The sequence below is a fragment of the Canis lupus genome, chromosome 19 (genome assembly GCF_048164855.1).
Source record: "Canis lupus baileyi chromosome 19, mCanLup2.hap1, whole genome shotgun sequence".
Lineage (NCBI taxonomy): Eukaryota > Metazoa > Chordata > Mammalia > Carnivora > Canidae > Canis > Canis lupus.
The window spans coordinates 4,696,418-4,714,549 of NC_132856.1; the positions used below are offsets into that span (position 1 = coordinate 4,696,418).

An 18,132-nucleotide genomic window follows, 5' to 3' on the forward strand; every position below is an offset into this window, starting at 1 on the left:
AAAAACAAAGGGCTCATCTTGTTGATCCCTCAGAACTCTGGATCTTGTGGGAACAGGGGCTGGAGAAGGATCCTCTGCCAGTCAAGCCTTTACAAGAGAAACCATGTCTCCCACCACAGAATGGAACACAGATGCCAGCACCCAGAGCCAGAAGCTGCACACAATCATGTACTCCTCTTCTCAGCAGGTGCCATGATGGCCTCTCCTCCATCTCTTGGCAACAGGGCTGGGCTCTACAGCAGGGGACACAGAACATGGAGCCTTGAGGCTGAAATGACTGTAAGGGTCAGAGGAATCTGAGCCAGGTCCTCTCAGACATAGCCATGTGGCTACGGTAGAGGAGCATTCTAGACAAACAGCCCTATGTGCCAAGCCCCTGCACAGGGTAGGGCCAAAGCCTGAGACACCTGCTAGAAGGGCAGGTTTATTTTAGCTGGAGTGCAGGGGGTAAAGAGGCAGATAAAATGCTTCCCTTCTTTGTGGAACATCACTGGGTGGCTGCTAGGTGGCCAGGCATGCTGGGCCACACCCTGGGAGGCTCTGACAGTCTTCACCTGCAGGTATATGCTCCTAGCTGGCAGGCCCTGCTGCAGGTGAACCTGACCTTAGCAGCCCTCACTCAAGGGAGAGGTTTGTGAGTAGCCAGCAGACCCTGGGAGCCTGGCCATCAACAGTCACCTGGACTCAGGCCCACCTTCCCTCCCAAGGCCACCCTACTTACATTTGTCCAGCTGGGACAGGGTGAAGAGATTCTGGTAATAAGCTTCTGCACAGAAGATGTTGGCCAGCAGAACCTGTCAGAACCAAGATTGAAGAGGATGACATAGGGCATCCCTTCCCTGGTGTGTGTGTTTCAAGAACTCAGCCAAACTAAGCAGCTTGGCTCGGGTCAAAAGGCCTGGCTTGGGGGTCAGTCTTAGGTTCTAATTCCAGCTCTGACCCAAATAGCTCTGTCCCCAAGAGCAAATTACTCAACACCTCTGGGCCTCAGTCTCCTCTATGGCAGGAAGGCCATCATAATGCTAGTGCCCAGAGGCTACTGAGGGACAATAAAGACCCAGCACACAGCAGGTGCTTAGTGACTGCATCTGGCCCCTCAGGCAGGGTAAGGAAGGCAGATGCGGTGAAGGCACAAGGTTTGGGACCCCATCACTTACTCTTTTTTCCTCAGATAGAAAAACAAAAGGGAGTGGCCCCATGTCCTGAGCAGCACAGATCTTCGCATTGGAGCTGACCACCGGTACTGGCCACAGCTCAGCAAACTTGCCAGCCTCCTGGGACCACCACTGGACCAAAGCCCTGACTTGCCCAGTCCCTTGCTCCTGACTGAGCGTTGCCATCCACTGACCCCCTTCCCCAACCACAGGCCTCATTAAAGTGCAGAGGATAAAGCTGGCAAGGGCTTATTACCTCATGGTCGTGGTTTCGAAGCCCCACTCGGATGGAACGGCTGGCCCGCGACAGCACGGCTGTCATGCCATACAGGTTGATAAGGATGTTGGCTACCCGCTTCAGGACCATCTGCTCCTCCACGATGGTCTGCCAACACAGAGCCCAGGGTGGAGACATGCAACCCAGGAACCTCCCTCCCCGGGCCCATCTTCAGCCATCTCCAAGACTCACTTCATGCCTCAGTAGAAGGGGGTTAACACTGCCTCTCCCTTTGGGTTGTGGGAGGCTGGCTCACTGGCCGCCTTGTTTTCCCTTCTATCTAGATTTGGGCATGGATCAGGCCAAGACCAGGTCCCAGAAACCTGGCTGAGACCACATGCTGCTGGTTACTGTGCTTCATGTCAGCCTGAGCAGCAGCAGCCTCACAGATCAGGGCCCTAGATTTGGGCTCCCCTCCCTACTCCAAGGACATCTACCCAAGTGCCCCCTGGGACAGAGAGCCCCACCCATCCATGGTGACCAAGCTTTCTTTCTAGGCTTGGTCCCAAAGATAAAATGCCCCATTCTCCCTGGCTCCCAAGCTGGAGGGCCTGCCATCCCCAGATCTGGCAGGGGCCCAGGTACCTTGCCAAAGCGGAGAAGCAACGTCTCCACGGTGCGGCCAAAGTAATACACATTCTCCTCGAGCTTGTTGGCGCTGTCCTAGTATGCCAGAGGAGAGACTGCTTGGTGCCACTCCCCACGGTACCCATCTCACCCAGCCCAGGGCTCTGGGGCCCAGGCTCTGCCCACCAGGCTGGGCCATCCTCCCAGATGCCCTGGTCACAGCCCTCTGGACGAGGATACCCACCAGGAGGGCACCCACATGGGGGGTATGCCAGGTGTGCCCACTCACTGCGACACTGGGGTGCACAGCTCCCAGCTTCCCTGTCAACCCCAGGTCCACGGTTCGGCTCAGGGAGTCTCGAAGCCTCTGGCTGACAGTCTCGATGACAGTGGTCACATTGCCCCGTTTAAGCTCACTGCAGAAAGCCCACAGCCCCGTGAACTCAGGCCTCACTGCTGGTTCCCACTGTTGAGCAATAGGGTCCCCCTTGGCACCCCAGAGCTACAGGTACCTGGTTCCCTCTGGTGATCCAAGACAATAAAGGGACAACTCAGGCCCTACATGCTGCTCTACCCTAGCCTGGGCCTGCTGGATGCCTGAGACCTCCCAGCCAGTCTCTGAGGCAGAGCACACAGAGCCTCTCTACAAGAAGCAGTCACAACTAGCCCCCAGGTGGTGCTCTGGGGTAAAGGAGTCTGCAAGATGCTCTCAGCAACTCACACCAGACTCCAGCAGTGATTTCTAGTTGTTCTAGCCCCATGATGGGGGTTAAGAGGAGCAAGAGAAAGAGTGAAGAAAGTGGTCTCATGTTAGTCTGGGAGCCCAGTGCCTGTCTGAGGGATAGCTCTCAATCCCTAGGCTCTGAAAACAAAGCTCCCTGCAGCATGGGAGATAGAAACTGCCAGGGGAGGAGGGCAATGAGGGCTTCCTGAGGCAGCTGGCACCTCCTATCACTTGTAGGTGAAGGCCAAGCTCTGCAGTCTGGCTTTCAGGGCTCCTGTCCCCTTCTTTCCCTCTAGCCAGCCTATGACTGAGCTGAGCACTGCACGGCTCCATGACCCCCATTCTGATGTCTATCCCAGGATGGGGCCCGAGGAGCAGACAGTGGGGCTGGCACCTACTTGATCCTTGTGGTCAGGATGCGGCCAGCATGCTGCAGACCTGTCAGGGCAATGTACATCCGGAGAATCTCGTTGGTTCCCTGTGGCCAGGAGTATGGAGGTTAAAGTTGGCTCCACTAGGATGGCGCTGGTTTGTGCTGTGCGTGTAACTGGGTAGGCCACCCCACTGCCCGCTTGCCAGTGCCACGGAGGCTGCCGCTTTGGAAGTAGCCTCGCAAGGGAGCAGGGCTGTGACCTGAGGGTGAGGGCAACACGCTAGCCCCACCTTCACAGGGATGAGCAGGTTGCCGACCAGACAACCGGGGACTCCCTCAGGATCTACCACCTTTCTAGGACCAAACATAACGGAGTCACTTTTTCCAAGCCTCCAATTTGGTTTCTTTATAATTAATGGGAGAAACTCCTTTCCCTGAGGGGAGGGATGCCGATGCCCAGGACGCAGCAAGTGCTCCCAGGTTCCTCAGGGGAGCCACTGATCTCTAAGGACGAGAGCTGGCTGCCCCCAGTACGGGGTATCAGTACCCAGAGGGCCACCTCTTCCCTGCTGCTGTGCACACTGTTCCCCTCCCAATCTCCTTGGGATTATTTCAGGGAGGTGGGCCATGGGTCACAAAGCCAGTACTGGACACTGAGCCCTGCAGCCAGCCTGGCCACGGACAGGAAGACACCCCTGGGAGGACTGCAAGTCAAGGTGTGCCCAGTCCTGCATAGTCTCCAGATGGGACCATCTGCCTCACTCTGAGGACTCTGCAGCCCTCAAAGCTGCTGCCCCATCTAGTCACATAGGAGCAAATTCAACCAGGTCAAGGGGAAGGGGCCTTGGAAGCAGCAGTCCTGGGGGCAGCCCTTGGGAAAGTGCCCCTGGACCCTCAGGCTGGCCACATCCTGTCTGTCCTCCAAGGAAGGAGACCATAGGGCTGGCATGTGGGGGGCATGGCGAGAACTAGCAGCTATGAGGCCTTTCCCTGGGTTGGGGAGCCTGGGAGCCGGGCATCCAAAAGCGCCCTTGAGAAACCACACAGGATGCTCAGGCTCCAAGTCTCATCTCTGGGCTTGCCTCCTGCACACCCTACAGCCATCCTAATTCCATCCCTCTCTCTGCACGGCCCTCTCTCCTACTGTGTGCACCTGGCCTCTGGTCTCACATCTGCAACTCCCACGTCAGCCCCAGGGAAATTCCCAGAATGGGAATGCATTCAAGTCCTTTCCTACTCAGAAACCTCTAATGAAAAAAAAAAAAAAAGAAACCTCTAATGGCCTCCAGTGCCTGCACAGTAAGATCCAAACTCTTCTGCCTACTGGCCAAGGGCCCCCCGAGCCTAGCTACTTGGCTCCCCTTCTCATCTACCCTCTGCCCCCACCCCACCAACTTTTCTACCACCTGCCCCAGCTCCGCCCCTACCAGGACCATCCACTGCTCCCACAAAGATATGCTTATCCTACTCAGTGCATGCCCTATCTGGGGGTAGCATGTTCCATCTCCCTATCCTTGGCTCAAACCACCTTCCCCTTGGCCAGGCCAAAGTCATTTCTGTCCTCAAAGGCCAAGTGCACTGGCTTCCTGAGACACTAGCCCACTGAGGGAGAGATGCAGCTCAGGCCCTCCCTGCACTGGTGTTCCGTAGTCTACCCTGGTCAGTCAGGCCACGAGCTCCTCATCCCCCTTTGTTATCCCACCTGGGGTCTCCCCACTCACAGAATTCCCTCTTTTGGCTTGTGAGCCCATGGAGGGGGCAGCAATTAGGGAGGTGTCAGGGCTGGGAAAGTCCATGGAGAGGACCCTGCTGAGGTGCCTGTACTCTGGGGAGGAAAGGCAAACCCAGAGTGAGCCCTGGAGGCACAACTGGGCCTCCCGTGAGATCTCTGTTTGTCCCACCACAGACAACTGAAGGGACAGGCTCAGCAAAAAGGGCGCTCGCTTGGCCCCTCAGCCTCACCTCCACCCCTGGAGAATGGGGCCACGCAGAGGCATGAGGAGGGACAAATGAGACTACTTGGGGGGGGGGGTGTGGGGGTTGGCAGGGCGGCGGGCACTCACCTCGAAGATGAGCAGGATGCGGCTGTCACGTAGCAAGCGCTCATATGGGTAATCCCTCATGTAGCCTGAGCCCCCGAGGACCTGCAGTGCCTCACTCACGCACTGCCAGGCACCCTCCGAGCTGAACACCTGCCATGGAGCCAGGACACGGTAAGCACAGGGGTGACAGGGCCAAGTCCCTTCCACGAGGGGGAGGGGGCCTCAGCCAGGGCAGAGTGGCTGGGGATGGAACAGGCAGCTTGACATGGAGAACCTGGCTCTAGGATAAGACCAGCCCAGCCAGTCTCACTGGGTGGCCTCGGACAAGTCCTTTTCTCTCTGGACCTAACTGACCAGCTGTGGCTCCCCACCCACCGTGACTCCTCCTATCTCTGAGGCTTCCCTGGGATGCAAGATCTCACTCCACACCTTCTACACTGAGGAAACTCCTGTCCTTTTGAAACCCACTTCAGATTCCCTCTCCAGGAGGCCTGACCCTGTCCACCTAGCCCCGTTCACCTGCAGCTTGCTTCTCCACATGTAAGTGAGCTGCTTGGCCCAACATGTGCCTGCAGGTGACACATAAAAGTGGAAAGCTGGAGGGAGGGGCAAGATGGCGGAAGAGCAGGGTCTCCAAATCACCTGTCTCCACCAAATTACCTAGAAAACCTTCAAATTATCCTGAAAATCTATGAATTTGGCCTAAGAATTAAAGAGAGAACACCTGGAATGCTAGAGTGAGAAGAGTTTGCGCTTCTATCAAGGTAGGAAGACGGGAAAAAAGAAATAAAGAAACAAAGGCCTCCAAGGGGGAGAGGCCCCGCGAGGAGCCGGGCTGAGACCGGGGCGAGTGTCCCCAGGACAGGAGAGCCCCGTCCCGGAGAAGCAGGAGCTACACCGACCTTCCCGGGCGGAAAGGGTATCGCGGGGAGTTGGAGCAGGACCCAGAAGGGCGAGGATGCCCTCGGCTTCCCTGGGACAGTAACAGAGCAACTGCGCACCCAGGAGAGTGCGCCGAGCTCCCTAAGGGCTGCAGCGCGCATGGTGGGACCCGGCGGGACCCGGAGCAGCGCGGAGGGGCTCGGGCGGCGGCTCCGCGGAGGGGGCTGCGCGGCCCCAGGAGCAGCTCGGAGGGGCTCGGGCAGAGGAAGAGGCTCCGTGCGGAGGGGGCTGCGCGGTTCCAGGAGCAGCTGGGGGGGCTCGGGCGGCAGCTCCGCAGAGGGGGCTGTGCGGCCCGGGAGCGCGAATCCAACAGCGCAGGCCCTGGAGCACAGGGCGCCGGGACACAGCCCAGGATCCGGCCTCCCCCGGGACAGGCAGAGGCCGGGAGGGCCCAGGACCGCAAGGACGCTCCTGGCCCGAGCTGAGCAGAGCAGCGGCCCCGCCCCGGAGCCTCCAGGCCCTGCAGACGGAGAGCTCTGGAGTTCTTGCCGGAGCTGAATCCAAGGCTGCAGAGCTGGCCCCGCCACTAGGGCTGTTGCTCCTGGGGCCTCACGGGGTAAACAACCCCCCACTGAGCCCTGCACCAGGCAGGGGCACAGCAGCTCCCCCAACTGCTAACACCTGAAAATCAGCACAACAGGCCCCTCCCCCAGAAGACCAGCTAGACAGACAACTTCCAGGAGAAGCCAAGGGACTTAAAGTACACAGAATCAGAAGATACTCCCCCGTGGTTCTTTTTTTGTTTTGTTTTGTTTTGCTTTTTGATTTCTTTCCTTCCCCCACCCCCCTTTTTTCTCCTTTCTTTCTTTTTCTTTCTCTTTTTCTTCTTTTTTTTTCGTTTTTTTCTTCCTTTTTTTTCTCTTTCTCTTTTCTTTCCTTCTTTCTGTCCTCTCTTTTTCTCCTTTTCCCAATAAAACTTGCTTTTGGCCACTCTGCACTGAGCAAAATGACTAGAAGGAAAACCTCACCTCAAAAGAAAGAATCAGAAACAGTCCTCTCTCCCACAGAGTTACAAAATCTGGATTACAATTCACTGTCAGAAAGCCAATTCAGAAGCACTATTATACAGCTACTGGTGGCTCTAGAAAAAAGCATAAAGGACTCAAGAGACTTCATGACTGCAGAATTTAGATCTCATCAGGCAGAAATTAAAAATCAATTGAATGAGATGCAATCCAAACTAGAAGTCCTAACGACCAGGGTTAACGAGGTGGAAGAACGAGTGAGTGACATAGAAGACAAGTTGATAGCAAAGAGGGAAACTGAGGAAAAAAGAGACAAACAATTAAAAGACCATGAAGATAGATTAAGGGAAATAAACGACAGCCTGAGGAAGAAAAACTTACGTTTAATTGGTGTTCCCGAGGGCGCCAAAAGGGCCAGAGGGCCAGAATATGTATTTGAACAAATTCTAGCTGAAAACTTTCCTAATCTGGGAAGGGAAACAGGCATTCAGATCCAGGAAATAGAGAGATCCCCCCCTAAAATCAATAAAAACCGTTCAACACCTCGACATTTAATAGTGAAGCTTGCAAATTCCAAAGATAAAGAGAAGATCCTTAAAGCAGCAAGAGACAAGAAATCCCTGACTTTTATGGGGAGGAGTAATAGGGTAACAGCAGACCTCTCCACAGAGACCTGGCAGGCCAGAAAGGGCTGGCAGGATATATTCAGGGTCCTAAATGAGAAGAACATGCAACCAAGAATACTTTATCCAGCAAGGCTCTCATTCAAAATGGAAGGAGAGATAAAGAGCTTCCAAGACAGGCAGGAACTGAAAGAATATGTGACCTCCAAACAGCTCTGCAAGAAATTTTAAGGGGAACTCTTAAAATTCCCCTTTAAGAAGAAGTTCAGTGGAACATTCCACAAAAACAAGGACTGAATAGATATCATGATGACACTAAACTCATATCTCTCAATAGTAACTCTGAATGTGAACGGGCTTAATGACCCCATCAAAAGGCGCAGGGTTTCAGACTGGATAAAAAAGCAGGACCCATCTATTTGCTGTCTACAAGAGACTCATTTTAGATAGAAGGACACCTACAGCCTGAAAATAAAAGGTTGGAGAACCATTTACCATTCGAATGGTCCTCAAAAGAAAGCAGGGGTAGCCATCCTTATATCAGATAAACTAAAATTTACCCCGAAGACTGTAGTGAGAGATGAAGAGGGACACTATATCATACTTAAAGGATCTTTTCAACAAGAGGACTTAACAATCCTCAATATATATGCCCCGAATGTGGGAGCTGCCAAATATATAAATCAATTATTAACCAAAGTGAAGAAATACTTAGATAATAATACACTTATAGTTGGTGACTTCAATCTAGCTCTTTCTATACTCGATAGGTCTTCTAAGCACAACATCTCCAAAGAAACGAGAGCTTTAAATGATACACTGGACCAGATGGATTTCACAAATATCTACAGAACTTTACGTCCAAACTCAACTGAATACACATTCTTCTCAAGCGCACATGGAACTTTCTCCAGAATAGACCACATATTGGGTCACAAATTGGGTCTGAACCGATACCAAAAGATTGGCATCGTCCCCTGCATATTCTCAGACCATAATGCCTTGAAATTAGAACTAAATCACAACAAGAAGTTTGGAAGGACCTCAAACACGTGGAGGTTAAGGACCATCCTGCTAAAAGATGAAAGGGTCAACCAGGAAATTAAGGAAGAATTAAAAAGATTCATGGAAACTAATGAGAATGAAGATACAACCGTTCAAAATCTTTGGGATGCAGCAAAAGCAGTCCTAAGGGGGAAATACATCGCAATACAAGCATCCATTCAAAAACTGGAAAGAACTCAAATACAAAAGCTAACCTTACACATAAAGGAGCTAGAGAAAAAACAGCAAATAGATCCTACACCCAAGAGAAGAAGGGAGTTAATAAAGATTCGAGCAGAACTCAATGAAATCGAGACCAGAAGAACTGTGGAACAGATCAACAGAACCAGGAGTTGGTTCTTTGAAAGAATTAATAAGATAGATAAACCATTAGCCAGCCTTATTAAAAAGAAGAGAGAGAAGACTCAAATTAATAAAATCATGAATGAGAAAGGAGAGATCACTACCAACACCAAGGAAATACAAACGATTTTAAAAACATATTATGAACAGCTATACGCCAATAAATTAGGCAATCTAGAAGAAATGGACGCATTCCTGGAAAGCCACAAACTACCAAAACTGGAACAGGAAGAAATAGAAAACCTTAACAGGCCAATAACCAGGGAGGAAATTGAAGCAGTCATCAAAAACCTCCCAAGACACAAGAGTCCAGGGCCAGATGGCTTCCCAGGGGAATTTTATCAAACGTTTAAAGAAGAAACCATACCTATTCTCCTAAAGCTGTTTGGAAAGATAGAAAGAGATGGAGTACTTCCAAATTCGTTCTATGAGGCCAGCATCACCTTAATTCCAAAACCAGACAAAGACCCCACCAAAAAGGAGAATTACAGACCAATATACCTGATGAACATGGATGCAAAAATTCTCAACAAGATACTAGCCAATAGAATCCAACAGTACATTAAAAAAATTATTCACCATGACCAAGTAGGATTTATCCCTGGGACACAAGGCTGGTTCAACACCCGTAAAACAATCAATGTGATTCATCATATCAGCAAGAGAAAAACCAAGAACCATAGGATCCTCTCATTAGATGCAGAGAAAGCATTTGACAAAATACAGCATCCATTTCTGATCAAAACTCTTCAGAGTGTAGGGATAGAGGGAACATTCCTCGACATCTTAAAAGCCATCTATGAAAAGCCCACAGCAAATATCATTCTCAATGGCGAAGCACTGGGAGCCTTTCCCCTAAGATCAGGAACAAGACAGGGATGTCCACTCTCACCACTGCTATTCAACATAGTACTGGAAGTCCTAGCCTCAGCAATCAGACAACAAAAAGACATTAAAGGCATTCAAATTGGCAAAGAAGAAGTCAAACTCTCCCTCTTCACCGATGACATGATACTCTACATAGAAAACCCAAAAGTCTCCACCCCAAGATTGCTAGAACTCATACAGCAATTCGGTAGCGTGGCAGGATACAAAATCAATGCCCAGAAATCAGTGGCATTTCTATACACTAACAATGAGACTGAAGAAAGAGAAATTAAGGAGTCAATCCCATTTACAATTGCACCCAAAAGCATAAGATACCTAGGAATAAACCTAACCAAAGATGTAAAAGATCTATACCCTCAAAACTCTAGAACACTTCTGAAAGAAATTGAGGAAGACACAAAGAGATGGAAAAATATTCCATGCTCATGGATTGGCAGAATTAATATTGTGAAAATGTCAATGTTACCCAGGGCAATATACACATTTAATGCAATCCCTATCAAAATACCATGGACTTTCTTCAGAGAGTTAGAACAAATTATTTTAAGATTTGTGTGGAATCAGAAAAGACCCCGAATAGCCAGGGGAATTTTAAAAAAGAAAACCATATCTGGGGGCATCACAATGTCAGATTTCAGGTTGTACTACAAAGCTGTGGTCATCAAGACAGTGTGGTACTGGCACAAAAACAGACACCTAGATCAGTGGAACAGAATAGAGAACCCAGAAGTGGACCCTGAACTTTATGGTCAACTAATATTCGATAAAGGAGGAAAGACTATCCATTGGAAGAAAGTCTCTTCAATAAATGGTGCTGGGAAAATTGGACATCCACATGCAGAAGAATGAAACTAGACCACTCTCTTTCACCATACACAAAGCTAAACTCAAAATGGATGAAAGATCTAAATGTGAGACAAGATTCCATCAAAATCCTAGAGAAGAACACAGGCAACACCCTTTTTGAACTCGGCCACAGTAACTTCTTGCAAGATACATCCACGAAGGCAAAAGAAACAAAAGCAAAAATGAACTACTGGGACTTCATCAAGATAAGCAGCTTTTGCACAGCAAAGGATACAGTCAACAGAACTAAAAGACAACCTACAGAATGGGAGAAGATATTTGCAAATGACATATCAGAGAAAGGGCTAGTTTCCAAGATCTATAAAGAACTTATTAAACTCAACACCAAAGAAACAAACAATCCAATCATGAAATGGGCAAAAGACATGAAGAGAAATCTCACAGAGGAAGACATAGACATGGCCAACATGCATATGAGAAAATGCTCTGCATCACTTGCCATCAGGGAAATACAAATCAAAACCACAATGAGATACCACCTCACACCAGTGAGAATGGGGCAAATTAACAAGGCAGGAAACAACAAATGTTGGAGAGGATGCGGAGAAAAGGGAACCCTCTTACACGGTTGGTGGGAATGTGAACTGGTGCAGCCACTCTGGAAAACTGTGTGGAGGTTCCTCAAAGAGTTAAAAATAGACCTGCCCTACGACCCAGTAATTGCACTGTTGGGGATTTACCCCAAAGATTCAAATGCAATGAAACGCCGGGACACCTGCACCCCGATGTTTATAGCAGCAATGGCCAGGATAGCCAAACTGTGGAAGGAGCCTCGGTGTCCAACGAAAGATGAATGGATAAAGAAGATGTGGTTTATGTATACAATGGAATATTACTCAGCCATTAGAAATGACAAATACCCACCATTTGCTTCAACGTGGATGGAACTGGAGGGTATTATGCTGGGTGAAGTCAGTTGGAGAAGGACAAACATTATATGTTCTCATTCATTTGGGGAATATAAATAATAGTGAAAGGGAATATAAGGGAAGGGAGAAGAAATGTGTGGGAAATATCAGAAAGGGAGACAACGTAAAGACTGCTAACTCTGGGAAACGAACTAGGGGTGGTGGAAGGGGAGAAGGGCGGGGGGTGGGAGTGAATGGGTGACGGGCACTGGGGGTTATTCTGTATGTTAGTAAATTGAACACCAATAAAAAATAAATTAAAAAAAAATAAATAAAAGTGGAAAGCTGTACACCTACAACAGAAGTCCTTCCCAAGAAAGCCTGGGTGCTTTCATACTGATGGGAAATTATAATATGTGGCCTGTATTTTCTCCATCTGCTATAGACTGGTGACGACTTGGCTCCTATGGAGCCACTGACCTGTCCTATAAATGTACTCAAGTGGGCACTGCTCTTTGTTGTTTCTCCCATGTCATGTGGGCCTCTCCAGCTGCATCTTGGGGCCATGTCTGTCACATGGTGGGGTCGTCATAAATACTGGATCAATGATAAGTTGACCTATAAGCTAAGGAGAAGAGGAAGGTGGCAGGCGACACAGGGCTGAAAGGCCGCAGCTAAGGTCTCTGAGGCTGTGCAGGGATTACCTTCACCATGGCAGCCTCGATGGAGCAGTCGGGAAACCCTGGTTGGTCCAGCATCCCCGCAGTGAGGTAGGCCATACTTTCCATTACATAAGTCTTCTGAGCCATCAGGGCAAACTTTTCCTGGGGTGTTCAGAAAAAAAACATAACCAAGAAACAATTTGCATGTGCTAAGACCCAGATCCTCTGCCAGTCAGCAGAGAAGGTAAGAGCCCAAAGCTTCCATGCCCGAGAGAACCAAGCCCTCATAACAGGGAGCCACACTAAATATAGCTTTATACTCGTCTTCTGAATCGCTGTGTGGGCGTCACAAGTACAGACCACACACTTTTAATGCCCACCTGTGAAACAAACACATGCAGCACCCAGAACCTTTGGTACCTGAATAAGTCCAAATTCACTGAGGTTCTTATTGAACTGTTTCCTGGTGCAGGCATATGCAGCAGTCATTTCTGAAGAAAAGCAGAGTCATTAAAAAGAACCATTTTCGGCTGTCCTAAAATGATTTCCGAAGGCTATCATCACTAGCCTGTGAACACTCAGGACAGAACTATGAGAAACAGGTCTGCTGAGACCAAACACACTGCAAGACAGCGCTGCCCCTTCCTAGCATTATCTGGTCAGAGGAAAGCCTGCTCATGCTCAACAGTGCCTATGGCAGTAGACAGCAACAGAAGCCCAGAATTTAGAGTCAGGCCTGAACCTGGCACTTTCTCTTACTAGGTAGTAGGCTGGGCCAAGCAACTATCAACCCTGAACAACACTACCAACCTCACAGCACTGCTGCCAAGGTTACCAGAGATGCAGAAGGAAGAAAGGCACCTAACATGGAGCCAGGGCCCTAGAAACATCCGACATGAGGTGCAGGCCCACGCCTGTCACAGCTGTCCATCACCAGAGGAGGGTCATGTGTAGAGCTGTGAACAGGCACCCAGCGCTGGAGGCACCCGAGAGAACGTGGCGGCCTCCCAGTGGCCAGCAGCAAACGCCAGCCCCTCCCCCTGCAGTTAGTCTCATCAAGGGTCTACATCCTTTGGGGACAGGTGATGAGAGCCTCCACAAACCTCTTGCATGGAAGAGTTTCCGTGATGGCGAAGCAAGAGGCCCGGGGGCTTCAGGGTGTTGGGGGGCAGCTCAGCAAAGTGAGACAAGCCCCGAGTCTAGAGTCTCACAGTATTGACTTATAGGCAGATGAGTGGCCTTGGGCTAATTGCTTACCCTCTCTGAGCCTCATCTAAATGGAGGTAAGAACCTAAACAAAGCTTTCCTGTCCCCACCTGGCCCTGAACTCTGAGGAACTTCATCAGCACTATCAGCCCCAGGTAGCCCTCACCCCTCACCGGCAGGGCCCTGTGCCTTTCCCAGCAGTCACTTCCACTTAGCTGAAATGATAATGACATCTGTGCCCAAAAAAACCCCATAGGGCTGTTCTAAATTCACAGACCAAAGACTCTTACTTTCAGGTATGCTAACAGAAAAAAAAGGGAAGATCCTGAGACGGAGTGAGTAGGAGTTCCACTCCTCACCCACAGAGCCTCCTACAAATTGGGGGTCTTGTGAAAGCACCAGTGTCTTGCTCACATCTGGATGTTTAAGTAGCTCTGTCCTTAGTTGTCAGAGCAGCAACCCCTCCTGACTCTGATGGACCGTCTACTTCCTCACTCCCTGGATCCTTTGTGAGTAGGTAAGACATAGAAGTATGAAAAAGGAACAGTAACCACTTGGGGGCAGACTGACCACATTTTTTGGTCTAAACTGAAGTCCGAATCTCAGACTGCAGCTGGGCTTTTTCCAAAGGCCTGGCTCTGCACTAGCCTGCTAGGAGGACACGGCAGGGCCTCCAGGATGGAGGGGGCCGCAGGCCAAGCCTGTGCCACAAATGGCTCCTGTCCCCGACTTACCTATCAATTTCTTGAGCATCCCGGCCACAAGGCTGCCCATGCTGAACCGCCCACTGTTGAGGATGTTCATGGCCACCTGGAGAGAGAGAGGGTGCGGCTCACCGGGACTGCACTCTTAGTGTCCGGGAGGACCACAGGTGACAGACCACAGTGCTGCTTGTCTACTTTTACCAGGTTTCTTGAGGACAAAAGGCAAGTCTCTAGAGAAATCTGTGCCAGCACCTGGGAAAGTTAATCGTCCTGTGAATCCCCACCAGGCTGGAGGACAGTATAGTCCCAACACACAAGGAGGTAATAACTCAGTCACAAACATTCTTGGAGTCACCCCGATAAAGGAATGGGACGATGTTATCACAGAACAGGCCACCTCTTAGTCCTCAGAGGAGAGCAGAAACTAAGACCTGGTGGGTACACCCTGCAAACTACCTGGACTTTCCCACCAGCATGAGCCTCCTGAAGGACAGCAGTGACCCGTCAAGCCCCTACCACGCCTGTGGTGCCCAAATCGGAGACTTCAAGGACCAGCTGGGGCTGAGGGCAGAAAGGAGTCTGTGAACATCACTGTTTTTCCTAAAAGCTCAACTTCAAACATATTACTGTTATTCACTCCATGCGTATTTGTGACTTGGTTGAATAAATCATGTAATGGATTCTGAATTTATGATCACTTGCTATTCTGAATGGGAGAATCTCAAAGCAGACACTGTGAGGTAGGAAACAACGGTTCCAATGACAGGGTGGGGGGGTACTGCCTGTACCTGCTCAGTCCTAGGGGCTGGGGAATGTGGAAACAAGGGGGAGAGGGTGAGGTTACGTCCTACCACGGTGTGACACCCAGATCCTGCCCTGCCTCCTCCTGGGGCCATGCCTCTGACCTCAGATTTCCTGTGCCTCAGGCGGTGTGTGGGCACTGGTCTCCGGACCTGCTGGGACTATGAGGAGGAAGTGAATTCTCCTACCTCATTCCCTCTGCCCACACGGGCATGCAAAAGCTGGCTCATGCTTTATGAGCAAAGTCCATTTCATGGCCCCTTCAGAATTTATTCTTACCCTCATTAAAAAAAAAAAAAAAAAAAAAAAAAAGATTAGGGACTAGGTCTTATTCCCTAGACATCAAAGATGTAATAGATTTCACCCTTTCTCAGGAAGGGCTCCTGAGCTCAATTATCAATCCTCCTACTCAACCCTGGGGCCTCCCCTCCTGCCTGGATGGCACCTGCACACTTTTAGCTTTCCTGCTGATGTCTCCTGTCATTTGTACAACTACATTCTACACTGCAGCTTGCCAGAAGCCAGACACTATCCATGTTCCCAACAGCCCCTGCCTGACACCAACTGCTTCCCTGCCTCGAAGGTCTATCTGAAAGACCTGACTGCTGGCTCTTCCTTTTTTCTCACTTCAGCCAGGTGATTTTCACCTGGCCTTTGATCATTTTGCAGTCTCCAGAATCACTCATGGTTTAGCATTTAGGCCAAATGACAAGTGATCCTACTAATGACAAAGAAAGGACTCTGGAAATCTATTTTTTTTTTAAGATTTTATTTATTTATTCATGAGACAGAGAGGCAGAGACATAGGTAGAGGGAGAAGCAGACTCCCTGTGGGGGACCCAAAAACAATAGTTTTAATAGGCGAAAGAAAATAGATTTCCAGGGACGCCTGGGTGGCTCAGCAGTTGAGGTCTGCCTTCAGCTCAGGGCGTGATCCCAGGATCCGGGATCGAGTCCCACATCAAGTTCCCTCTGCCTATGTCTCTGCCTCTCTCGGTGTCTCATGAATAAATAAAATCTTTAAAACAATTTTTTTTTCATCTAACACAGTGGGAAAATGTTTTAATTCATGTGGAAAAGACTAGGGCAAGGGGCATTCCCACAAAGTAGCCAGCCCAACTCCCCATAAGTGACCTGGCAGTGGGCCAACAACTAAAACTGCCCTCAGACCTGGAAAGCCTACTGCTGGGTGTTGAAACTGTGGAAATAATCACACAAGTGTACACAGATGCAAACAAGGAGATATACCACACAATAAGGTTCTGAGTAGAAAGAGAAAAGTGTTAAATGCCCAATCCTAGGAACAGTAAATGTGCCATCATCACACAAAGAAATACCCCGCAGCATTAAATATCAGCAGTATACATTTACTGGCATGAAGAGTGTTAGGATCGCTTGGTATATGAAAAACAAAAACAAAAACAAAAACTCAGGCTATATTACACAAATGGTATTACCAAATGTTTAGAGATGTATACTCTTTAAAAAGGTCTAGAGAGGGGCACCTGTGTGGCTCAGTTGGCTAAGTGTTTGACTCCTGATCTCAGCTCAGGTCTTGATCTCAGGGTCATAAGTTCAAGCTGCATGCTGGGCTTGGAGCCCAGCATGGAGTCTACTTTAAGTAAATAAAAAGGTCTAGAAAGATAAGCATCTAAATTGAATGATGAATAGCAACTCTGCTGGTGCTAAGCTTCAGGTAATTTCATTTTTTCCACCTATATTCTCTCATCTGCATATAATATCTGGGTTAAGCAAATAACAAACATACCACTATGCACACACTGCTCCCTTTTTGTCCTTTCACCTCTCAAGCCCTTTGGTCAACACTCACCAAGCAGCCTCAAGTCAGTTTTGGCTAAATGCATGATCAGATTCTCATACCAGGAAGGGAGAAAGGTACCTGCTGTGATTCCTGCTTCACAGCCAAGGTGGATGGGGCTCCCCAGAGTGAGGATAACTTGCCCAGGTCACCTGATAAATTAAGGTAAGGCAACAACAAAGAAAAATAATCAGGGGCGCCTGGCTGGCTCAGTCAGTTGGGCATCTGCCTTCAGCTCAGATCATGATGCCAAGGTCCTAGGATCAGGTCCTGTGTTAGGCTCCCTGCTCAGCAGGGATCCAACATCTGCCACTCCCTGTCAGTTACCCTCGCTTGAATTCTCTTTAAAAAAAAAAAAAAAAATCTTTAAAAAGATTTTATTTATTTGAAAGAGAGAGAGAGAGAGAGAGAGAGAGAGAGAAAGTGAGTCCACGAGCAGGGGGAGAGGCAGGCAGAGGGAGACGGAGAAGCAGACTCCTAAGCAGGGAGCTCGATGAAACAATGACGACCAATGATGACAAGGGGCTCAATCCCAGGACCCAGAGCTAATGATCTGAGCTGAAGGCAGACACCCAACCAACTGAGCCACCCAGGTGCCTCTAAAAAAAAAAAAATCTTTAAAAAAAAGAAGGAAAAAAAATGACAAATAGCCAGTTTAAAAATGGGCAAAGGAGGGGGTACCCAGCTGGCTCAGTCAGGGGGAGTGTTGCCACTCTTGATCTCAGTCATGAGTTGGAGCCACACGAGAGGTGTAGAGATTACAAAAAAAAAAAAAAAAAGGCTTTATAAAAAAAATAGGCCAAAGGATTTCAAAATACATTTCTCCAAAGAAGATGTATAAATGGCCAGTAGGCACATGGAAAGATGCTCAACCTGGTCAGTCACTAGGTAAATGTAAGCCAAACCATAATGAGATACCACTTCACACTCCCTGGGATGGCTATAATTTTAAAAATGCACAATAACAAGCACTGGTGAGAGGACGTGGAGGAATTGGACCCTTCCTTCTACTCCGCCATGGGCAATGAAACATGGTGCAGCCACTGTGGGAAACAGTCCGGCAGTTCCTCAAAAAATTAAACATACAGTTACCATATGATCCAGCAATGCTGCTTCTAGCTGTATATACCCAAAAGACCTGAAAACATACAGTTCACACAAGGACTTGTATATGAATATTCACAGTAGCATTACTGATAATAGTCCCCATGTGTCAACAGTCCAAACGTCCATGAGCTCATGAACAGACAAATATGGTGTGTC

The 18,132-nt window shown here is 49.2% G+C and overlaps 2 protein-coding genes across 22 annotated transcripts in view; one reads left to right on the top strand and one right to left on the bottom strand.

Moving 5' to 3' along the window:
* The window catches only part of CFAP92 (cilia and flagella associated protein 92 (putative)), a 60,594-nt gene extending 59,195 nt beyond the window's left edge, over positions 1-1,399 (top strand). For 7 of the 17 annotated variants that reach the window (XM_072784950.1, XM_072784936.1, XM_072784939.1 and 4 more), the window contains one exon: positions 34-1,151. In XM_072784950.1, the coding sequence (XP_072641051.1) occupies positions 34-266 (233 nt within the window). In that variant the 3' untranslated portion in view covers positions 267-1,151. The other 10 variants (XM_072784940.1, XM_072784948.1, XM_072784942.1 and 7 more) reach the window with 7 other exon arrangements.
* ACAD9 (acyl-CoA dehydrogenase family member 9) overlaps positions 1-18,132 on the bottom strand; it is a 49,595-nt gene that overhangs the window by 748 nt on the left and 30,715 nt on the right. For all 5 annotated transcript variants that reach the window (XM_072784955.1, XM_072784954.1, XM_072784958.1 and 2 more), the window contains 9 exons: positions 14,280-14,355; positions 12,760-12,830; positions 12,382-12,501; positions 5,159-5,287; positions 3,121-3,200; positions 2,288-2,414; positions 2,017-2,094; positions 1,411-1,539; positions 722-794 (listed from right to left, as the gene is read on the bottom strand). In XM_072784955.1, the coding sequence (XP_072641056.1) occupies positions 722-794; positions 1,411-1,539; positions 2,017-2,094; positions 2,288-2,414; positions 3,121-3,200; positions 5,159-5,287; positions 12,382-12,501; positions 12,760-12,830; positions 14,280-14,355 (883 nt within the window). The remainder of the gene's footprint in view (positions 1-721; positions 795-1,410; positions 1,540-2,016; positions 2,095-2,287; positions 2,415-3,120; positions 3,201-5,158; positions 5,288-12,381; positions 12,502-12,759; positions 12,831-14,279; positions 14,356-18,132) is intronic.